Below are 22,761 nucleotides of genomic sequence, written 5' to 3'. Positions count from 1 at the left end.
CATCCTACACAAAGGGACAGGGAACTCTGGAGAAGCAGGGTTTCTGAGTCTGTGTTTTCTCTGACATGCTATATTCTTACGAGGACACGGCAAAGCCATTCTTGTGTTGTGTGGGGGGCACTGGAACATTTTGGAAGAAGTCTTATATTCTTGGGAGGCTCAGCTCTGGATTGAGCCTGAAGAATGACTGACTTGGTCCAGCCCAGCTGCCTCACATTCCTGACTGCTCTCCTGCCCTCACCAGCTCCACCATCCCCCTTCTCCCTTCACACTTTCATGACCAAGATACTTATCCAAAGCTGGCTGAGACTGTCCCTGTGCAAATACAATCTGAGTGGAAGGGAAAGACCTTGGTAGAACACAAAGATTAGAAAATTCCAGATGCCAGGATAAGGCAGAGATTTCCCATTATTTTACCCATTTCATACACTAATGATCATGTCTCGCATAGTACACCAGCTTTCCAATGTGCTATTAATGTCACATTGACCCCTGCACGTAGCTCTGAATTGGTGAGGGGTCCCAGACAGTCAACAATTGGCTGAACCTTGAGCGGTCAGGGTATATGCAGAAAGGGAGCTACTGCAAGGAGTCAATCTCAGTGTAAACAGCCTGGCCTTGATTTAGCAATAAACAATACCTGGGAGTTAGTCTGTGTATATTCTATAGGGGCACCTTAGTCTGTTTTGGACTAGTTCTAAGGTCTTTGCAAAATGTGCAAGAGGCTCTCTTTGAGACTGAGAATACTGTTACTTTCCTCCGGTAATATTTCTATACATCAGAATCACACAGCTTAAACAGAATTCCACAGCTAAATATGTGCCCAGAGATGTAAAACACATAACCAAAGGGCAGTGGAAAGCACCCCACAGCTGTTCTTATTTGGGAGGCATAGCAGTGGCACCTGAAAAAGTTACAGACAGAAAACAACTGGTTTCCACAGTCAGTGACCTCACAGCTTTGCTAGGTGGGGCTCCCCATCAGGGGCTTGTCAAACACTACTTGTCACCTGCTGTATTCTCCCACGGCCCTCAGCATTCATCATGAGTCCGGGGCCTCGTTTCTAGCACGAGAAGATAAGTAGAATCTCTGTGGCTACCAGCGACGCCCTCTTTCTAACTTCTTCTCCTAGTTTGCCAGCCTTAGCTAAGCCTCAGGCCCCTCCCAGAAAAGCAGCCCAGAATCAGACTTCCTTCTATCTCCCTATCCAGGCTTGCCATCTCCTAAAGGAACAATGCATTGATCAATTGTCTCCTCTCTAAGTGTTTAGCAGGCTCTACCTCCTACCTTCCAGAGTCAACACACACACACACACACACACACACACACACACACACAGAGAGAGAGAGAGAGAGAGAAAGAGAGAGAGAGAGAGAGACAAAGAGAGACAGAGAGAGACAGAGAGAGACAGAGAGACAGAGACAGAGACAGAGGGGTAGGGTGGGGAGTGGGAGAGGATCTTCCTGGAACCTCCTTCTGACCACACTTGACTCTGTGCTGTCCTTATGGGATCTTTCCCTGGGTCTATCTCCCAACTCCTCTGTAAACTCCCCTTCAGTGCTGCTCAGAAGGCACTAGGTTAATCCCCTGTGTTCATTCTTAGGTTAATTTCATTCAGTGTGCCTCAGGTTAATGCTCTAAATATGTTTTAGCCCCACTTAACAACAACTTTGCCAATTTCCTGAGTTTTGTCTGGTACATCTTGTACGATTCCCAAGGTTCCAAGCAATGGAAAACCTAACTTGAGTTTAAGCAATAAAATAATTTATTGGCTCATATAAGTAAATGGGTTAAAGTTATTTGGAACTATTGATGAAGTTTGAGCTATGAGTTCAAACAATGTAATTGGTGGCTGCAATTTGAATGAGTTTCCTAGGGGTTTACCACTGTGGTTCTCTTAAGAGGTAGTAGGACCTTTAAAAGAGGGCTCTAATAGGAAGTTATAGGTCATTAAGGGTGATACCCCCACAAAAAATTGATGTAGTCATGTGATCCCTGGTTAGTTCTTGTGAAATACTTGTTATAAGAGAATGCTAGACTTTTGAATTGCTTTGGAGCTTACTTTCTTGCAATATGATCCCTGTCTATTGAATGTATTTGCCATAATGCCATCTGACATGAGGTCCTTCCCAGAGCCAAGCTGATGGCAGTGCTGTGTCTTTGTACCTCCCAAACTATTAGTGAAACAATCTCTTCTCTTTACAAATTGCAGCCTTAGGTATATATTTTTTTTATAGTGATGGAAAAATGGATGAATACTGTTTCAGTGTGAATACTTCTCAATTCTCTTAGGTGTTGAGTAAATTCTTGTTCAGCTCTTCCCATATCAATACCACATGAGATTATATTTTTCCAGATCAAATCCAATGACACACACACACACACACACACACACACACACACACACACACAGAGAGAGAGAGAGAGAGAGAGAGAGAGAGAGAGAGAGAGAGAGAGAGAGAGAGTATCTGGACTCCTTAATTTAAGACGAGAAGTCAAGTTTCATTAGCTTTGGTTACATGACATTGGTTATATAATTATCCTGAAAAAAATGAATCACTATGGGGCAGGTGAATAAATACAGACATCTTTAATTATACTACCAAATGGCCAGTGATAGGTAAGGTCGGGACCTTGGAGTTAGTTGTTGCCTAGCCCATGACTTGTTCATCAGCTCGACCTCCCTTAGGTCCTTCCTCAAACACATCCTTTATCACACTTCCTGCTAGGGCCATGCTAATATACAAATTTACTATAAAATGTGAAAGTCAGCAGATAGCTCATCATGTTTGCTAATTCTCTGACCTGGGTGAACTGTATTTTCATCGGGATAAAGTGAGTCATGGATATCACTTTTCAGAAGTGGGATAGACCAACAGAGAGGAAACTGTTGGGGCTCCTTTCACCATTTTATAGCTTGCTTTTCTACCTATGAGTAGGTCTGGATATGCTGTCTCCCCAACAGGGAGGAGACTTGGTCTCCTCTGCAAGAAAGGACAAGAAAGCCATGTTGACAACATTACCATTTTCTGAGTCAGAACCTGCTCTTGGAGTTCCAAGTCCACCTGTGCCCTGGTTTGGCCCTGTCACCTCTGCATCACACTCAGTCTTTGTTTTTCTGTCCCTACTGAAGATCTGACTTCCACAGATTGACCCTCCTTTATGCCCTTGCTATCTCCTGATTTAGTTGACTATTGGGGGACACCAGTAGGTCGAAAAGTGGAAAAAGAAAGGTTTGGAGTACAGTTCCCTGTGGCAGCATTATGTCTAGCAAATGCAGCTCCGACTTATTTGTGGGGACACCATTCTTGTTCCTTTTTGCAAGAGTGTTGATGGGATTCTTGTTGCTAATTTATGGATGCCATGTCAGATCTTGTCTGATGCTTTACAACCCTATCTACCCTTCTGAAAGGACCCTTACATCAATATTGGTGGTGAATTCTGTGTTTTGTTGCTGTCCAGAATGATACAATTCTACATTGGAGGGAAAACAGCAGGGATTCTCTGTCAAGGCAGGTGCTTCAGCTAAGATTGTCCTTCAACAGAACCTTTGGCTGTGGCATTCAGAGCAACTGCTGTCTTTCTGGGATACTGGGCATTTCTCTATTCATCATTGGGCCTGAGTGGCTCCATCTATTCAAGAGGGATTTGATAATTTATCTTCATCCTCTTGAAAGTCTATTCTATATTCCTGTCTAATTTGTACTATGGCTTTAGGGGTAGTAGTTCATCCTCCTTTGATCCTTTTGGGGCTATGATATAGTCCTTAAAGTCATCTCACAAAAAAGGGACTCAAAACCTTATGAAACTAGCAAAAATATGAGTCCCACATTGGTCCACATTAAGGGGACAGTGGAAGCTGTCTAATGAGAAAGCACAGATGATCTTATTATTTTTTTTTTATTTTTATTTTTTGGTTTTTCGAAACAGGGTTTCTCTGTGTAGCTTTGTGCCTTTCCTGGAACTCACTTGGTAGCCCAGGCTGGCCTTGAACTAACAGAGATCTGCTTGGCTCTGCCTCCCGAGTGCTGGGATTAAAGGCGTGCGCCACCACTGCCCAGCCACAGATGATCTTATTTGGGAAACAGATGTAAAGAAAGAGAACCTATGACCTCTGTGGGTGGGTTAAGTGAAATAGTATGTATAAAGTCTTTTAAACATAGAAAGTACTTGTAAATAAAAAGGTAGTTGCAATGATCAAACCAAGAACTGCCCTATGTTCTCTTCTCCAAGAAACCAAGGTGGGATGCTCATGGTCTGGTCTCTATTAAGCCATATTTTGGAAGAAGCCAGTCATGCTCTCTCTGTTGCTTATGAACTTTGCGGCAACTATCTCCACCCTATGGCACTCAGCCCAGTTTGGGCTGCTGCTGGCTGTTGGGCGTGGCAAGGAGGTGGGAACTGGCAGGGTGCCTGTGTCCAGAGTACAAGGCAGCCTGTGGGCAGCTGGAGGCAGCTGGGAGTCTGGACCCTGCAAGTGTAGCCATGGCACTCAGCGTCCTGTCCCCGAGCCTATCCCGCCTGGGCCTGTGGGCTTCTGTAGTGATCCTGATCGTAATTGTCTTCAAGCTCCTTGGCCTGTTGTTGCGGAGGCAGAAGCTGGCCAGGGCTCTGGACAGCTTCCCAGGGCCCCCTACTCACTGGCTTTTTGGTCATGCTCTTGAGGTAGGTAGAGAGGGGTGTGTGGGAGAATCAGGACTAATTCCTCAGATGCTAAGAAGGAGGCCATCAGTTCAGGCTGGGGGTAATGCCTGGAACCAAGACTCCTAGTCAGCTTTCCCACTCTTGCCTTTCAAGCTGACTTCAGAAGCAACACAGCACTTCAGAAGTGGAGCTTAAGAAGGCCCAAGATTCTTTTCCATTATTCTGAGGCCCAAAGTGCAAGTCTGTGTGGAGGCTTGTTGATGGATCACATAGGGAAGAGACTGAATGTTCAAAACGAGACCCAACAACGAGGCGGTCATGTTTAGATTTCTTATGTGTCCTGCTCTGTGTAGTGTCAAGATTTCTACTACCAACAAATACTGCCTCCTGAGACTTCCCAGTATGTCTGAGAGGTTGGTGCCTGCAGAGCCAGGTGGTGCCTTCTGTGTCCCCTTCCTGTAGCTGAGAAACTAAGGCATTTTTCCAGGCTCAGATCCTGGTGGGAGTCAGATCCTGGTTGGTTCTCCTGTAAAGGCAGCACAGTAGGGGTCCACCTTAACACCCAGTCTCTGGAACTCCTGTCATGGGGATCCAGACCTTCTGGGGGTTTGAAGCGAAATGGGAGAAGCAGATGCCCTCTCCACCCCCTCCAACTTCTGGAGATTCTAATATGTCAAGTTGTAACTAGGCACCTAAGATTAAAAGTCTTCCTGAGTGTTTTGAGCTGCAGGCAGGTTTGGGAGCCTAGGCATGGATGCCAGGGATAGTCACAGAAAGAGAGTATAATTCTTTCCTACTGCCTTATTCCTCCATCTGGAAATTGCCTCTCTTTTGGGATTGATGCTGGAAATGAACTTAATCTCTAATCTTATTTTTGGCCCCTGTTGAGGTTAGCCTATGAACTTCACTGTACCACTGAGCATCCAGAATTAATGAAAAAACAGGATGCTTTGGGTGGGAGAAAACAGACACTAGAGCCTCCCCTGCTCCCAGGATGGGAAAGGAGCCTCCCCAGCGTCCACTTCTGCTTCATACTTTTCATCTTTCCTACTAGTCTGAGACTTCTGGAGAATGGAGATCCGGTCTGATTTATTCCTGTGCCCTCAAGGTACAGCACAACACTTTGGCAAGAAAGTAGTGGGGAAGGGAGGTGAGGGATTAGGAGGACTTGGGAGCACCTCTGACAACTCTGGGAGGTTGAGGTCTGAACACCCTGAAGGAGCATGAGAGACACATGGGAAGGGGCCCTCCGTACCTCCCACTTTGTGCCCAGCTGCTTTCTTCAGAGTTGAGGATGATCCCCAATCAGTGGACTTCTATATCATGTAATCCTTACTCTCTCACAACTCCATTCCAGAGCTGGCTGCCCTCTTCTTCCCAGGGCCTCCACCCCATCTTGGAAGTACATAAAGAGCCTGGAACACAGCCTAGCTTCAGCTGCTTGTTGCCAATACCACTATCTGGAGGGCTTTGGCTTGACTCCAGGAAGGGCATGCCAAGATTGGAGTGGTGGCTGATCTTGAGTACTTACAAGTTCCCTGGGGAACCATCATAGACACACCACCATTGCATTCCTTCAGGGCTTGGTATCTCTCTCTGCTGTGGGTTGGATTCACACCTAAACCTGTGAAGGGCAGGGTGTGGATTTGTTTCCCCAGTGTGAGAAAAGATGAGGAAGTTGAGATTCAAAGGGACAAGGTGTTCATTTAAGGACATATAATAATAGTTCAGGAATCAAATCAAGGCTGGACCAGGGACCTCCTGCATTTTAATGCAGACACAGTGAATTAAAAAAAAAGCAAACAAAAAACTAACCAAATAACCAAATAAACAAACAAAAAAAGCCAAGTAACTAACATTTGATTCTAATGCAGTGAAGATGCGCACAGGAAGGAAAGGAGGGTAGGTGGGTGTAGGCCTGGGTGTGGAAGTTTCTACCAGGATTAGTTTCTTCTTTCTTGATTTCCAGTTACAATCTAGAAGCATTGGTGGCATCTACCTCTCATCTTATTCAGGTCTCAGAATGTGTCCTTTTGAGGCAGGGTGTGTGTGTGTGTGTGTGTGTGTGTGTGTGTCCTTTTCCTGAGGAGAACAGGGATATTCTCTGTGGGCTTAAGTTTGAGGAGTTAGTGGGGAGCTGACATATCTAACTTGTGTGCAGTGGTGTGTGTGTGTGTGTGTGTGTGTGTGTGTGTGTGTGTATGTGTGTGTGTGTGTTTAGGGGGTATTGGTTTCCAGCTCAAGGAAAGGAAATCAATCCTCTGTAACCTCAGAGGCCCCATCTCTGGCCCTGCTTATTACTGGAGCAGCCCCCTTAGCATTGCCCCGTATACTAAGAACTCTGGTTCGTTCTATTCAGCCAACACTGATCATTGACCTTTGCTGTGTCCTGTTTGATAAGTCATCTCTCCTCTCTGTTCTTTGTTATTGCTAAAATGGGGGTAGTCATCTTCAGACTGCTGAGTTAGATGAGTATCCGTAGAACAAACTATAAGGACATAGCAAACAGCTGGGCAGCTAAATGTCAGATGTGAAATTTCTGTAGAGGGTGATTGATGTAAAATACTGTGACACATTTGCTTTCTTTTTCTTCTTCCTTCCCAAATCCATCTGGTCTTTGGTTTCCCCCAGTCCTCCCAGCAAAGATGACTGAACAGCGCTATGAAAGAGGAGGCAGAGGGGCAGGGACCAGGGTGAAGGGCAAATACCAGCCAGGGGCCCAGGGGGTCAGGGTTAAGGTTGAGCAGGAGGAGAGAGGTCAGGGTTACTCCAGAGCTGGTGCTTCTTGTTTTGGTTGATCGTTCCTGCAGGTCCTCCCACTCTGCAGCTTTATTTAAAAATCTTAAAAAATTATATATTTTTAATTGGAATGGAATTATACCTCTACCCCTTTTTCTTCCTCCAGCGACTCCCAGTTACCATCTCCTAAACCCCTCCCATGTCCCCCTCAAATTGATAGCCTCTTTTTCCTTATTATTGTTACATATGTGTACACACACACACACACACACACACACACACACACACATGTCCCCCCTCAGTCTGTTTTTATTGTTGATATGTTTTCAAGACTGATCACTCTGCACTGGAAAACCAATAAGGGCTTCACCCCTGGGAGAAGCTAATTCTCCATCTTTCCCTGACAGAGGCTCATTCTCACTCTCCCAACAGTTATTAGTTGCTTGTTGTTCTTTGTCTAGGGGTGGACCTTGTGAAAATTTCCGCCTTTTATGTTAATATGCTCATTGGTACTACCATTGTTCTGGTCTTGCTTACGTAGCCGTTTCTAGGAGGGATTGTTTCACAGCAGACCTCCTGATAGTCTGTCCCTTATTTGAAGTCTCAACAGTGGCTTGGACTCACACATACCAGGCCCTAATAGTCTTATATGTGTTAAGAAGAGAACTAAAGGTCAGGAGGACTGATTCTAGACACACAAGGACACCAAGGGATAGCAATCGAGGAGGAGAGCAACTATGCTGATCCTCACAAGACTTCCCTAAGTGGCCTCAGATGGCACAGCAGAGACTCATGTGAAAGGTCCTGGCAGGTGGCTTTTGGTTCAGGGACTGAGAGATCTTGTTGAGATCTGGGAAGTCAAAAGATGGCTGTTGAGTTAAATTTTTATACTGAAGACACTGAGCTCATGTTGGAGAAGAGAAGTCCCTGTCTTCTACCCTCAATGGTTGGCTTTTCTAAATATTCATCTCTGTTTTTCAAGCAGATGAATTTGTGAGTGTGTGTGTGTGTGTGTGTGTGTGTGTGTGTGTGATGTATGTATATTCATCTGTGTGTGTGTGAAGACCAGAGGCTCATATTGTATGTCTTCTATGACTCTCTACCTTATTTATTCATTTTTGAGAATTAAAAAACTTGCTTCAGTTTATTTTATGTATATGGGTATTTTATGCATGTACATATGTAGATCATGTGTACCTGGTGCTCATAGAGGCCAAAAGAGGGTGTCAGAGCCCCTGGGACTGTAGTTACAGATGTTGTGAGCCACCAAGTATGTACTGGGAACTGAACCTCAGTTGTCTGGAAGAGCAGCCAATATTCTTAACTGCTGAGTCATCTCTCCATCCCCTTTAAAAATATTTTTGAAGACTAAAAATTACATAAGTGAGTGCTTGCGTGTGTGTGTGTGTGTGTGTGTGTGTGTGTGTGTGTGTGTAGTGAATGTGTACATGTGAGTGCAGGTGCTGGCAGAGTCCAGAAGAGGGTGTCAAATTCCTAGGAGCTAGATTTACAGGAAATTATGGGCAGTCCCATGTGGGTGCTGGGAACTGAACTTGGGTCTTTTTCAAGAGCAGTATGGCTCTTAACTGCCGAGCCATATCTATAGCCCCTTCCATTTCACTTTTTTAAGACAAGGTCTCTTATTAAACCCAGAGCTCTCCTTATTTTGGAAAGACTGGCAGGTCAGCAAGCCCCCTCCCCTGATCTTTTTATATGACTCTGAGGTTACAGATATATCCACCATGTCTGGCTTCTAAGTAAGGGCCTAAGGTTCAAACTCAGGTCTTCTTACATGGGAAGCAAATGCTTCCTCTACTGAGCCACCTCCCCACACAGATTAATATTGTCCTCTAGCAGTCCCCAAGAGAGCTGTGGCTGCAGCAGACTGGTGAAGCAGGGAGCTTGCTCCTTGGACACTAGCCAACTGATCTTTAGGTCCAATAGCAAATGGCCTGAGCAGATTTATTGACAGGAAGGATGGCAGGACAAGCTCAGTCATGATCCCTATTCTGCTGTGTCATGTGAGACCATTCTGTTGGCCTTAGAATGCACTGTTCCCACCTATGAAGAGGTCATGGTTCAACTAAACTTCATTACTGTCCCTTTCTGATGTTGTTCTTGGAGTCTAACTTACTTTTGGAGAACAAGACCTTCCTATTGTTCACTGCTGCCCGGGTCAACCCCAGTGCAAATGAATGGATGAGGCAGGGTGCTGGAGTGACTTATATCCATTTCCTGTTTTTCCCCTGCTTCCTTCCTTTGGGAGAAAACAAGCTGTTCTAGATCTGATAGTAAGTATCCAGGCTTCAGGCATCTGAGGATACATCTGAGACATTTGTTGTGTAACTCAGAGAAGTTTGGCAGTAGCCACATGTAGAACAATGTCTCAACAGCCATTTTGAAGGATTGCAGCTGCAAAAGTGAGACCAGACCCTGTGAGCTGTCCTCACTCTCACTGGACTCCTGGGGACAATCAGGGTCCATAGGAGAAAGCTGTCTCTAGGGAGGTCATGACAATCCATGACGAAGGCCAAGGTCTTGTGTCTGTGGTTGGGATACTGTAAAATGGCACAGGCATGGCTCCCAGGAGTTGGGAAATATAGGGAGCAGAATGTAAGGAAACCCCATGTGGGGGAAATAATTCACTCAAGAGTGATATAGACAACCGATTAAAGCCAGTTAAGAGTATCAGAGATCCTTATTTCTGGGCAGCAACGAGGAGTGAGCTAATGCCTCAGAGCCTCTTGGTGCTGAAGCTCAGGGGTACAGCATTTTTAAAGACAGAAACCACGATGGCTTCAATGTTAGATGAGGGGCAAAGTAACTTTGCAACATTTGTTTCAGCAGAACATAGTAGTTATTTAGACATTATTTTTTACTTAAACATTAATTATTTTTGGTTAATACATCTACACCATGGTCCAAACGATAGAAATCCTGAATGTGTTGCCAAGACAGACATGGTTATTGAGAGGCTAGAGGCTTGAAAATTCTCTAAGTGGACACAAAATGGAGTCAAGACAAAATGGTGTTACTTTAGTTACTTCAGGGGCAGGCAGGAAAGAAGAGAGACATAAAAGAAGGGAGAGAAGTCCAGGAATTACCAGCTAGGAAGGAGGAAGGGCACCACAAATGTCCCTTTATCTATAGGTAAAGATAATTTTTATCATTTTCATTCCCTGACATTGCATGCAAAAGGCAACCTTTTGGTTGAATTCAGGATTCAGAAAGATGAATCTATGGGCAGATTATACCTATATACAGATAGAGGCCTGGGAGCCAAAACTGCAGAGAAGGCACAACTGGTGACTTTGAAGGGAGTGGCTTGGGAGTGACAGGCATTCCTGGGCTTAGAGCAGCAGCTCTGGGACTGGAGAGGGTATTAGAAATGTGCAGGAGAGGGGGATACGGGAGGAGGGAAGGAGGTTCCAGGCTCTGACTGGGCAGTGTCCTTCCTTCTTTTCCCAGAAACCTGGGGGGCAGGTCTTCTGGCTATACTGGGTTCCTGAGTGGTCCTTGTCTTCTGCTATCATTTCAGATCCAGAAGTTAGGGAGCCTGGACAAGGTGGTATCCTGGTCCCAACAGTTCCCCTATGCCCATTCTCTCTGGCTTGGACAATTCATTGGTTTCCTGAACATCTACGAGCCTGACTATGCCAAAGCTGTGTACAGCCGTGGGGGTGAGGTGCCGTGGAGAGAGGGTGGGATTTCCTGGGAATGATGGGCTCAGGGACCAAGTTGGGGAAGGTCAGGGCCTGTGTCTAACATCTTGGATGAGAATAACTAAGTCCCTACCTCATTCATTGCTATGCCTCACCTGGGAAAATCCTGTTTCTCTGTGACTGACATCCGTTTGTTCTGCAGACCCAAAGGCTCCAGATGTGTATGACTTCTTACTCCAGTGGATTGGTAAGTGAACATCTGTTTTACTGTACCTTCCCTTCCCTCCCTGTGCTAAGTGACCAGAATCTTGCCCTGCCATACTTAGCCAGTTATCACTCCAGTGGACTGCCTGGCTCCTGAGTGCCTGTCCTAAGCTTAGCATCTCCGTGGGGAGGCAGTAGAGCAGCAAGAGAGCTCCTGTCTGTCACAGGGGCTAGACACTTTCTCTCGCTGGACACTCGTCTTCCCTCTTTTCTAAGCAGAGGCAAGGCAATGTGTCTTTGAAGAATGGCTTTCTAGAGGAGGCAACCCTAGAGTTGATCCTACAGGATATTATACTGATGTTTGTTTCTGGAAGAAGGGTCTGAGAAAAGATGTAATAGTTGTAGGACCATGGAGGCTGCAGATGGCTGAAAGGTAGACTTCAGTTAGAAGATGGGGCTAGTCAGGGAAGATGGGCCAATGTTGGCTGTCAGTATGTGGACTGATGTTGAAGGTGGAGTGAGCCACTGAGTCATCCACTTCTTTTAATTAATTAATTAATTAGTTAGTTGATTAATTAATTGACTTTGAGACAGAGTTTCACTATGTTGCCTTAGCTGGCCCAGAACTTTCTATGTAGAATAGGCTGGCTTTGAACTCACAAAGATCCACCTGCCTCTGACTTCTGAGTGAGTGCTGGGATAAATGGTGTACACTACCACACCTGGCCTTATTCTTATTTTTACTTTTATTTGTCTCTATGTGTGTTTGTGTAGATTATGCCACTTGTGCACAGGTACCTATTTGGATCCCCTAGAACTGGACTTATATGTGGTTGTGAGCTGTCATGTGTGTTCTGGGAACTGAGCACAGGTCTTCTGTAAGAGAAGTGAGGGCCCTTGATCACTGGCCTATCTCTCCAGCCTCCTCTGAATCTTCTTGATCCAAGGCCATATGCTTCTCCAAACTTTATTTATATATAATAATTAATTAATTAATTAATTAATTAGCCCTTGGAAGCTTCCTGGGAGCTAAGAAAGGGCTGCTTGGTAGGAAGGTAACAGTCTTAGACTATTGACTTACTCAAGATCTGCTACCTTCTCTAGGTTGGGAGGTCTCAATTGGGAGGTTTCTATGTTGGGAGGTTGCAATTGGGTACCAGAGGTCTATATTGGTTCTTGCAGTGCCTCCCATAGGGAGTGGTCTTATGGGTAAAGCAGCATTGCCTGGATTCCACAGCCTCCATCTCCCTTCCCTTCTCAGGAAAAGGTTTACTGGTGCTTGATGGGCCCAAATGGTTCCAACACCGCAAGCTGCTCACACCTGGATTCCACTATGATGTGCTGAAGCCCTATGCAGCCATATTTGCTGAATCCACACGTATCATGCTGGTGAGTACCCTCCCTATGGCAGTATCCTGGAATTGTGGGCTGCTGGACCAGCCTTCTGTACACATCCCAATTTGCCTTGGGTGAAGGCAAGTGGTGCTCTCCTGTGGAGAGGGTTCCTGAAGCCCTGTCCTCATTATGACTGCAACAATGGTGCCAAAGGTCTCTCATGATCCTCTGGATTTCCTTGGTGTCTGTTGTTATGTCCCCCTTCTTCTCTAATTTTGTTAGTTTGGATATTCTCTCTGCCTTTAGTTAATTTAGATAAGGCTGCAGTTCTCAACCTGTGGATCACGACCCCTTTGGGCGGTCAAACGACACTTTCACAGGGGTCACATGTTGGACATCCTGCATATCAGATGTTTACATTATGATTCATAGCAGTAGCAAAGTTATAGCTATGAAGTAGCAACAAAATAATTTTATGGTTGTGAATCACCAAAACATGAGGAACTATTTTAAAGGTCTCAGCATTAGGAAGGTTGAAAACCACTGTGAAGAAGGTTTTGTCAACCTTATTAATTCTTTCACAGAGCCAACTCTTTGCTTCATGGATTTTTAAAATAGTTTTTGTTTGCTTCTATTTTATTCATTCCACCCTGAGTTTGATTATTTCTTGCCTTCTATGTTTTTGGGTGTGATTTCTTCATTTTGTCCTAGAGCTTTTGTGTGCTGTTACTAATGCGAAATTTCTTCATTTTTTATGTAGGCATTTAGTGCTGTGCACTTGCCTCTTAGAACTGCCTTCATTGTGTCCTGTAAGTTCAGATATGTTTATTCATTTTCCTTCAACTATAGATTTTTTCCGTTCAATTCTAGGCTTCATTCAATTCAAGCCTTTAATTTCTATCTTGACCCATTTTTCATTCAGTAATGTGTTGTTCAGTTTCTAAGAGTTTGTAGGCTTTCTGTTGTTTCTGTTGTTGTTGAGATCCAGCTTTAGTCTGTGGTGGTCTGATAGGATACTGGGTGTTATTTGAATTTTTCTGTATTTGTTGAGACTTGCTTTATGTCTGAGTATGTGTCATTTTAGAGAATGTTCTATAAGGTGCTGAGAAGAAGGTCTATTCTTTTGTGTTTAGGTGAAATGTTCTGAAAATATCTGTTAGGCTCATTTGGTTTATAATGCCTATTAGCTCCAGCATTTCTCTGCTTAGTTTTTGTCTGGTTGACCTGTCTCTTGATGAGAGTCGGGTATTGAAGCCTTCCATTACCAGTGTGTGAGTATCAGTATGTGATTTAAGTTGTATTAGTGTTTCTTTTACAAACAGCCCTTATGTTCAGTGCATAGATGCTAAGAATTGAAATGTCCTATTGGTGTATTTTTTCTTTGATGAGTATATAGTGTACTTCCCTATCTCTTCTGATTAGTTTTGCTTTGAAGTCTACTTTGTTAGATATTAAAATGGCCACAGCAGCTTGCTTCTTAGGTCCTTTTGCTTGGGATATCTTCTTCTAACCCTTTACCCTGAGGTAATTGCTATCGTTGATGTTGAGGTGTGTTCCTTGGGTGCAGCAGAATGATGGGCCCTGCATCCATTCTGTTAATGTGTGTCTTTTTATTGTGGAATTGAGAACATTGATGTTGAGAATGAACAGTATTTGTTGATTCCTGTTATTTTGTTGTGATGGTGTGTGTGTGTTCCCCTCTTTAGATTTGATGGCCTGAGCTTATTTATTCCTTGTGTTTTTCCAGGTATGTAAACTTTTTTAGATTGGAGTTTTCCTTATATACCTTCTGTGGGGCTGGGTTTGTAAACAGATACTGCTTAAATTTGATTTTATCACACAATGTCTTGTTTTCTCTATCTAGTGTGATTGCAAGTTTTGCTGCATATAGTATTCAGAAGTGGTATCTGTGATCTCTCAGAGTTTGTAAGACATCTATCCAGGCCATTTTGGCTTTTAGAGTCTCCTGAGAAGTCAGGTGTCATTCTTATAGGTCTGCCTTTATATGTTACTTGGCATTTTTTCTGTTGCAGCTTCTAATACTCTTACTTTGTTTTGTATGTTTGGTGTTTTGATTATTATGTGCCAAGGGGAATTTCATTTCTGGTCCAATCTACATGGTATTCTGTATGCTTCTTGTATCTTCATAGGCATCTCCTTCTTAATGTTAGGGAATTTTTTTTTTTATGATTTTGTTGAGAATATTTCTGTGTCTTTGAGTTGAGATTCTTCTCCTTCTATTCCAACTATTCTTGTTTGGTTTTTTTCAGTGTCCCAGATTTCCTGGATGTTTTGTGCCAGGAGCTTTTTAGATCTTATGTTTTATTTGTCTGAGGTATCCATTTCTTCTATCTTGTCTCAAATGGCTGTCTCTTGTATTCTGTTGGCAAGTCTTGCCTCTGAAGTTCCTGTTGGAGTTCCTAAACTTTTCATCTCCAGATTTCCTATAGTTTGGGTTTTCTTTTATTCATTAATTTTATTCATTCTATTTCCACTTTCAGGACTTGAATGGTTTTGTTCATTTCCTTCCACTGTTTATTTATGCTTTCATAGATTTTTAAGGGGTTTATTGATTTCCTCTTTAAGGACCTCTATCATATTAATAAATGCTATTTTATGATCTTTATCTTGTGCTTCCGCTATGTTGCATTTCTCAGGGGCCTGCTGTGCTAGGCTTGCTAGGCTCTAACGGAAACATATTGTTCTAGCTGTTATTGCTTGTATTTTCATGCTGGCTTCTAGGCATCTGGGTTTGGGAAGATTGTAATTCTAGGTGCTGATATCTGGTCTTGTCTTTGTTGCATGGATGTTTTGTTCCTTGCTTTCTGTTGCCCTCTCAGGTTCTTAGGAGAGTGTGGTGGCTGTGTGTTGCCTGGTAGGGAATTTTTCTCATATAGGTGTTGCTGTGGGAGAGGGGTCCTGGTAATGGGTTTCTAGGTATGGGAGCTGGCACTTAGGAATGGAGAAGGCCTGGGAGGAGTGAAGGGTCCACAGAAGAGAGGAAATCAGGGTGTTCCACAGGATGTACTTTAGTCCCCTGGGAATGGGGCCAAGAGTGAGAAGAGGCACAAACAGGGAGTTTACTATAAATCTAGGAATGAGACTGGGGTATTGGATTTGGAGGAGGGGTGTGAGATTGAAGATCTGAAGCTCACCTGCTAGAGTGACATAGTTAATTCTCTGGCAGGCTTGGTTGCTAGGTTCCCAGGGAGTGCCTGCTGGAGTTGGGGACTGGAATAAAGCCATGAGTTGGGGGAAGAAAATTTGGAGGGGAAGATTTGTGTGATCCACTGGAGATGGGGGGGGGAGTAGGGAGGCTACAGCAGATGGTCTGTTACAGAGGTGGGGATGAGACTGGGGGAATGGATTTGGAGGAGAGGAGGGAGAAGTGAAGCTCTGTAGTTAGTCTACCTGCTTCCCTGGCCAGCTAGCCCAGCTCTTTTGCACATTACATCCCCTCTCTCTCTGGATTCCAGGACAAATGGGAAAAAAAGGCTAGCGAGAATAAGAGCTTTGACATCTTCTGTGACGTAGGACACATGGCACTGGACACCCTCATGAAGTGCACCTTTGGCAAAGGAGACAGTGGCCTAAGCGACAGGTTAGAGGCACCTCTACCCACGGCTCTCAGATAAGGAAGCTGAAGGACTCCTGATCTCTGGGTGCAGAGGTCCTGCTTTGATTTGTCCTTGCCCTACTTATGGTGGAAGACATTTGGTGTTAGTGAGGAGGCTGAAGGAGGCAAGAAGAGGAATGGGAAGTATTTTGGATAGGATTCCTAAAAGAAAGCTGCTCAGGCCTCTTCCCTCTCTCCACCCTCTTCTGCATAGAGACAGCAGCTACTACCTGGCAGTCAGCGAGCTCACATTGCTGGTGCAGCAGCGGATCGAATCCTTCCAGTACCACAATGACTTCCTTTACTGGCGCACTCCACATGGCCAGCGTTTCCTGCGGGCCTGCCAGATAGCCCATGACCATACAGGTGGGCCTTTCCTTCAAGCCCCCTGTCCCCCTGCCACCTCATGCCAACTAGGAACCCTTGGTTCTTCCCCTGGAATCCCTTTGCACCCTTCCTGATAGAGGGCCGAAATAGGCAGTGACACCTATGCTCTTGGTCCAGACCAGATCATCAGGCAGCGGAAGGCAGCCCTTCAGGATGAGAAGGAACAGAAAAAGATCCAGCAGCGGAAACATCTGGACTTCCTGGACATTCTCCTGGGTGCTCGGGTGAGTGAACACAGTCCACCCTACCGGACAGCTGGTCCCAGGGAAGCCTTTAGACTCTCCTTCTAAGACAGGCTCTTTGCTCGGCAACTATAACCTACTGCTTGTCCGTGGCACCAGTCAATGGAGGTAAACTATGCAGCATGTGTGTGGTTGGGCTGTGACACCAGGGAGCTGGCAGCCTGGATCACATGGTAGCAGCTTGAAGATATTTCTAGACTTCTGAGATCCCTAAACATCTTGGCATTGCAGAAGCTTAGAGTTTAGATGTCCTTTTCTTTCCTTCTTTTCTTTCCTTTACCTCTGTCCCTGTCCCTCCCTTCTTCCTCTCTGCTTCCTCCCTGCTTCTCCTTCCCTTCCTTTTTCTGAAAACTCGGTGCCTACCCTGAATCAATGCCTGTGCTAGGATGCAGAGATAAGAAAGACTTGGCATGGCCATCCATCTGCATATGGGGGAGGTAGTAGGTGGATGTTGACAAAGATTTATTCCCTGCCAGCTAGAAGCGGTGTCCCTAATGAGCAATACTGGGGCTGAGTAAAGTTGCATGTGTCCAGAGGGCTCAGGGAGGGTTTCATGAATGAGAAGCATCTAGGCTGGAATTGGAAGGGACAGAGGAATCTGGAGGAAGACTCAAAGCATACCCGCAAGTGTTCATATGCTTCCTCAGACCTGCATCTGACAGCTTATCTTGGGCATCTTCTTCACCCTAACTCAGAGGCCTCGAACTCTCCCATGTGCCTTCTTTCAGGATGAAGGTGGGAGCAAGCTGTCAGATGCAGACCTCAGGGCTGAAGTGGATACCTTCATGTTTGAAGGCCATGACACCACCACCAGCGGTATCTCTTGGTTTCTCTACTGCATGGCCCTTTACCCTGAGCACCAGCAGCGGTGTAGAGAGGAGGTCCATGAGATCCTAGGAGACCAAGACTCCTTCCAGTGGTGAGTGAATCTGAGAGGGAGCTCGGTCCTTCTTGCTCAGCCCAGGGAGGGGTTGTGCCTATCCTGCCAGTGCCTGCCGAGGACAACCCACACCTGTTCTGGAAATGAGGTGAAGTTGGCAACAGGTGTTCCCTTTTGTTTGGTTGTGTAGCTTTCTTGGGGGGGGGTTAACTCTAGATGTACCCCCCCTTTAACCAGTCTCCCCAAATGGAGGCTTTTCAGTGTCACAGAAATTGTCAACAGAGGCTGAATTTCATAATGACAGAATATGGACCCTGCTGGGCTTCTGGATAGAGCAGAGAGGGCTGAGAAAGAGGGAAAGTCAGAGATGACAGTGGCAAGACAGCTGGGAAAACCAGTCCCTTGCCACCTGCCATCTGCCTTTGGATGACAGTACAGAAGCCCCAGACTCCACATCCCTCATCACAGTAAAGACAGATCCTAAATGCCAAAAACTTCTATGTGTCCCTCCTTGTTCCTCAGCTCAAGTCTGAAGTCCTGAATGTGACACCAGCTGAACCACCTTCCCGTTCAGAGTGTCCTCTGAGAGTCCCACTCAGGCCTCTTCTGTTGCTTCCTCCTCTTAGGCCTTTGGAGTCTGACAGTCCCTCATCCCACTGAGTTCCTGATCCACCTCCAGCATGGGGCAGGGCACACAGCAGGGATAGAGAAATTGGCCTGTCAGTGTCCGGAGTCCTGTTCTCCCAAGGGGGACTGATTTATAATTCCAGTGTGAGAGATTTGAAGGATGGAGTCTCCATAGCTAATGTGTACTTGTGGGATGTTGGAAACCTTCCAAGGGATCCAGCAATGTGCATGGCACTACCGGGAGCGCATTGCAAATATGAAGAGGAGAGGAGGAGACAATTTACTGCTCTTAGGGAGTTCTCAGAAAGTCAGACTCACATGGTTGAAATCCAGAGGAAGCTGCAGGATGGAGTAACACTGAGTGGCCAGGATGTTGACGTGAGGAGGGGAGGGGCTTGAGTTGACTTTATAAAGAAGGTTGAAACTCAGGTGAAGAGAGCCATGCTCTCTAGCCAGATAATCATGTATACAGTCTGAGGCAGGGAATTAAATACTTATTTTGTTTTCACATAGTTTTATTCAGAATTTGAAGCAACTTAGAGGATACTTATTTAATAAAATAGTACAAGAAATGAAAAATCAGGATTAGGGGGAGAGTGAGTTGGAGTTTGGGGCTCTGTACGAAGGTATTATATAGTTCTGATAATTGAACTTGACATTTGAGTCTGAACTTCATGGTGTCCAAAGTGGGTATTTATGTGAATTTATCATTATTCATCCATGGACATTGGTTGATTTATTTAACTAACAAGTATCAGGTCACCCTTTCCATTCCAAGGCCACAAGGGAAGCCAAGCAGAAACTAAAGAAGTGTCCCTTGTGGGACTTCTGTAAGACACTGAATGACACAAAAGTGGCCTTGTCTTTCAGGGTGGGGTTCATGTATGTCTCTTGGATCCTGTGCCTTCTCCTCCCAGAGCACTAGGTTTCTCTGGCCACCCAGTGTTACATTATGCTTAGGCACTTGAAACCCCCTTGACTCCTCTGTTGGAAGTGTGGTGGTAACAGAAAATGAAAATGGTATCATGGTGAAAGTTGGGCCTACCCCCTCCTGGGATCCCTGTTCCCAGTTCCCAAGTGTCCCGTGTTGCTGGCAGGGACGATCTGGCCAAGATGACCTACCTGACTATGTGTATCAAGGAATGCTTCCGTCTCTACCCACCGGTGCCCCAGGTGTACCGCCAGCTCAGCAAGCCAGTCACCTTTGTGGATGGCCGCTCTCTACCTGCAGGTGGGTTGGGGAAAATGGTGAGGGCAAAATGAAAGTCCTCTCAATGCTCTGTGATATTACCCGTGCCATTGGCCAATCTTTACATCAGGCTGAGAGAGTTCAGGCTTCATGTGCTGAGCCCTGGGCCTCACAAAGTAAACTTGTCTCTGCCCCCAAACCTCCACTTTCTCTTCTCTAAAATAGGGCTGAGGATAGAAATATAGGTATATATAAATATAAACTTCATTTCCCCCCTAGGTTTTAGGGTGATTATGTGGATTCATCTTTCTGTGGATTGAAGTAGCAAGACTATTTTTTGTCTTCCTAAAGAATCCAACATGAGGTATTCCTTTGAGGCAGTGATTGTGAAAGTTGGCCTTTCTTTTTGACTGTTAGTGCAGTAGGACCCAGGCATGGCCAATCACTGGGTACTGGTGCTGCATTGTTCTCTGGGGAGGGGTTCTTGTAACCTGAAATTTTTCTTTTTTTCTTCTGTTTAAAATTATATCAAGCTAGGCAGCAGTGGCGCACCCCTCTAATCCCAGCACTTGGGAGGCAGAGGATCTCTGTGAGTTTGAGGCCAGCCTGGTCTGAGTGAGATTCAGGACAGGCACCAAAACTACACAGAGAAACCCTGTCTTGAAAAAACAGAAAAGAAAAAAAAAACTATATCAAGTGATTCTACTATGGTGCTATTTAACAAGCAGATAGTAATGATACACATAAAATAAAACAAAAAATGAAAATGGGGGCAGGGAGAAAGAATACATTTTTCATGACAATGATCTTCAGAGTTTTCATTCACACTGTGCCTATCTGATTACACCCTGGACAACTCCAGGAGATGATTCACATAGACTATGATGCTATGCATGTATAACATGTTCTACTCTGTGTTGAGACTTCATAAAAATGTTCAGACCTGAGCCTGACATATAGTAAGCATCAAATAAAGGGTATCTCTTATTATTAATAGCATAATAGCTTCCTGAGAGTTAGTTAATTGAAAGTCAAAAGGCTATAATAAGCAGCTCCTATTTATCCCACTTTGTAGTGGGGTAGGCTCACCACTCTTGGTTTTCATTCCACAGATGTATAGGTTAGGCACTGTTCTCAGTACCTGGCTCCCGGAGCTGTTGATTATGATGATTAAAATGCTTTGTGACCAAGAGCTCAGTGTCACTGGCAGTGCACAGACAGAGGCTAGTGTCCCAGATAGGGGGACATTAGGGGATTCAGTCCTAATGTGGAGTTGGGCCTGGCTGCCTCACAACACCTCGTCATCAGGCTTCTTTTCTGCTTCCAGGCAGTCTCATCTCTATGCACATCTATGCCCTCCACAGGAACAGTGCTGTGTGGCCTGATCCAGAGGTACTGCATCTCTGGGTTTGGAGGGCAGACAAGGTGTGGGCTGGGGTAACCTCTGGCAGGATTTGGTGAGTATTTAAGCAAGCCCTATCTCTTTAGGTCTTCGACCCCTTGCGCTTTTCTCCTGAGAACGTGGCAGGACGCCACCCCTTTGCCTTCATGCCTTTTTCTGCAGGGCCCAGGTAGGGAGAGGGACAACATTCTCAGGCCTTAAAGACTGGGAGTGAAAAGTGAAGGTCATCACTGGGGAGGCATCAATACGGAGTTCTCTGTGACAATGGGGGCCTTTTGCTAATTTTTTTTCCTGTTCTGGTAAATGGGTGGGGTACGTGTTTCCTTCTGTGAGAGACTGCAAGCCAGAACTCCCAATGGGACAATACCCAGTGGGGCCCATTACCATGTTCCTGAGTTTTGCCTTTTAAACCCAGGTCAATGAATCAATCATTCATAATGCATCCAAAAATAGTTACTTTTTTTTTTGTGGGTCTCTAAGAACACTGGATAGCCAACAGTTTGATATTTCTTTGTGCTGCTCGCTGCAGGAACTGCATTGGGCAGCAGTTCGCCATGAATGAGATGAAGGTGGTCACCGCCCTTTGTTTGCTGCGCTTTGAATTCTCCCTGGATCCCTCAAAGCTGCCCATCAAGCTTCCCCAGCTGGTCCTGCGCTCTAAAAATGGCATCCACCTCCACCTGAAGCCACTGGGCTCTGGGAAATAGGCCTTCAGAGATCACAGCTTAGATAGCACAGGCTGTGGCTTTTTCTGGGATGTTGCCATCCTAGCTTGAATGTAGAGTCATCATGGATCCGTGATCTGGGGTGGGGGGGCTGATAGATGTGAAAGCACTGACAGTCTCATGGAAGGCAGTCCCTTGTAAACACATGTGTCTAATGACTCGATGGACTCTGCAGCTCCTTCACTCCGCAAACATTTGTTGAACATCTGGGAGTCTTGAGAAACTTCATTTGTTTCTCATAACTGTGTGTCTTTCTAAAACAAACAAACAAACCAAAACCAGAAAAATACATTCCAGCTCTTGAAAAATCTTGGTGAAGACCATGGAAATGTTGCCTTGACATTTGTGAAAGATGGATGTGAAGGAGGGATGGTTTGGATAGAAGGTGACTCTTCATTGACTTGCGTTTCTTTAACTGTCTCTGTGTATTTGGAATATAATGGACATAATGGAAAACTGTTTAAACTAAATCTCTACAAAATAAAGAATAATTCCTAAAGCACACTCCCACCACTAACATGAAAGAACGTGAAAGGTGCCTTTCCTGGGGTGATTTCTTTCTTGGGATATGTCTCTCTGGCACTCTTGCCATCCACAACAGTGGTGTCTCATAGTCACACAGTGCTCTGGGCATTCACAGTATTCCTAGGGAAGGTGTACAGTAGCACTAAAGATGAATTCCTGGGAGAAAGAAAACTCTTTCCACAAGGCATGACTGTGCAAAGGACTTTGGGGGTGGAGTTCAGGGTGGGACCCACATGATGACTAAGAGTTGTTTCTCTGGCAGTCCCTGCAGCAGCTGCTTGATGGCCATGAGTACCTGTATCTCTAGGGTTAAAGGTCTGAGGTCACTAGGAGGATCAAATCTAGGAATCAGCCACCTAGGGAAGGAAGGGCACTTGAAACTAAGATCAGAGGGAGGAGCTAGGAATTCTAGCCCTGGGACTTGGTGAAGTCTCCAGGGCAGCAGTGCTCAACCCAAGGGGTGGGATAGGGTTTAATAAACCTTTCACGTTGTACATCTAAGACCACTGGAAAACAGATATTTGCCTTGCAATTCATAATAGTAGCAAAATTACAGTTGTGAAGAAGCAATGAAGATAATTTTA

General features: G+C 45.1%; 1 protein-coding gene across 2 annotated transcripts; it reads left to right on the top strand.

Moving 5' to 3' along the window:
* The first annotated feature begins 4,485 nt into the window (after positions 1-4,485).
* LOC118578078 (cytochrome P450 4B1) lies at positions 4,486-22,045 on the top strand. 2 transcript variants are annotated; one of them, XM_036178713.1, is made up of 12 exons: positions 4,486-4,665; positions 10,922-11,063; positions 11,248-11,292; positions 12,511-12,638; positions 16,061-16,185; positions 16,415-16,566; positions 16,705-16,811; positions 17,558-17,748; positions 19,434-19,567; positions 20,853-20,917; positions 21,014-21,096; positions 21,457-22,045. In XM_036178713.1, exons 1-12 carry the CDS (start codon positions 4,486-4,488, stop codon positions 21,632-21,634), a joined length of 1,530 nt encoding a protein of 509 aa, XP_036034606.1. In that variant the 3' UTR covers positions 21,635-22,045. The 2 variants fall into 2 exon arrangements, with proteins under 2 accessions (XP_036034606.1, XP_036034607.1); XM_036178714.1 differs by lacking the exon at positions 11,248-11,292.
* The last annotated feature ends 716 nt before the right edge of the window (positions 22,046-22,761 follow it).

The sequence above is a fragment of the Onychomys torridus genome, chromosome 2, assembly GCF_903995425.1.
Source record: "Onychomys torridus chromosome 2, mOncTor1.1, whole genome shotgun sequence".
NCBI lineage: Eukaryota > Metazoa > Chordata > Mammalia > Rodentia > Cricetidae > Onychomys > Onychomys torridus.
The sequence above is the reverse complement of the archived record's forward strand: the minus strand, read 5'-3'. Positions and strand labels throughout refer to the sequence as shown.

What these genes read in the sequence shown, in the direction of transcription:
- LOC118578078 (XM_036178713.1), top strand. Translation starts at nt 4,486, where the DNA reads ATGGCACTCAGCGTCCTGTCCCCGAGCCTATCCCGCCTGGGCCTGTGG. An exon ending in TTTTTGGTCATGCTCTTGAG is followed by an intron (nt 4,666 to 10,921) that starts GTAGGTAGAGAG and finishes CTATCATTTCAG; the next exon opens with ATCCAGAAGTTAGGGAGCCT. An exon ending in GACAGTGGCCTAAGCGACAG is followed by an intron (nt 16,186 to 16,414) that starts GTTAGAGGCACC and finishes TCTTCTGCATAG; the next exon opens with AGACAGCAGCTACTACCTGG.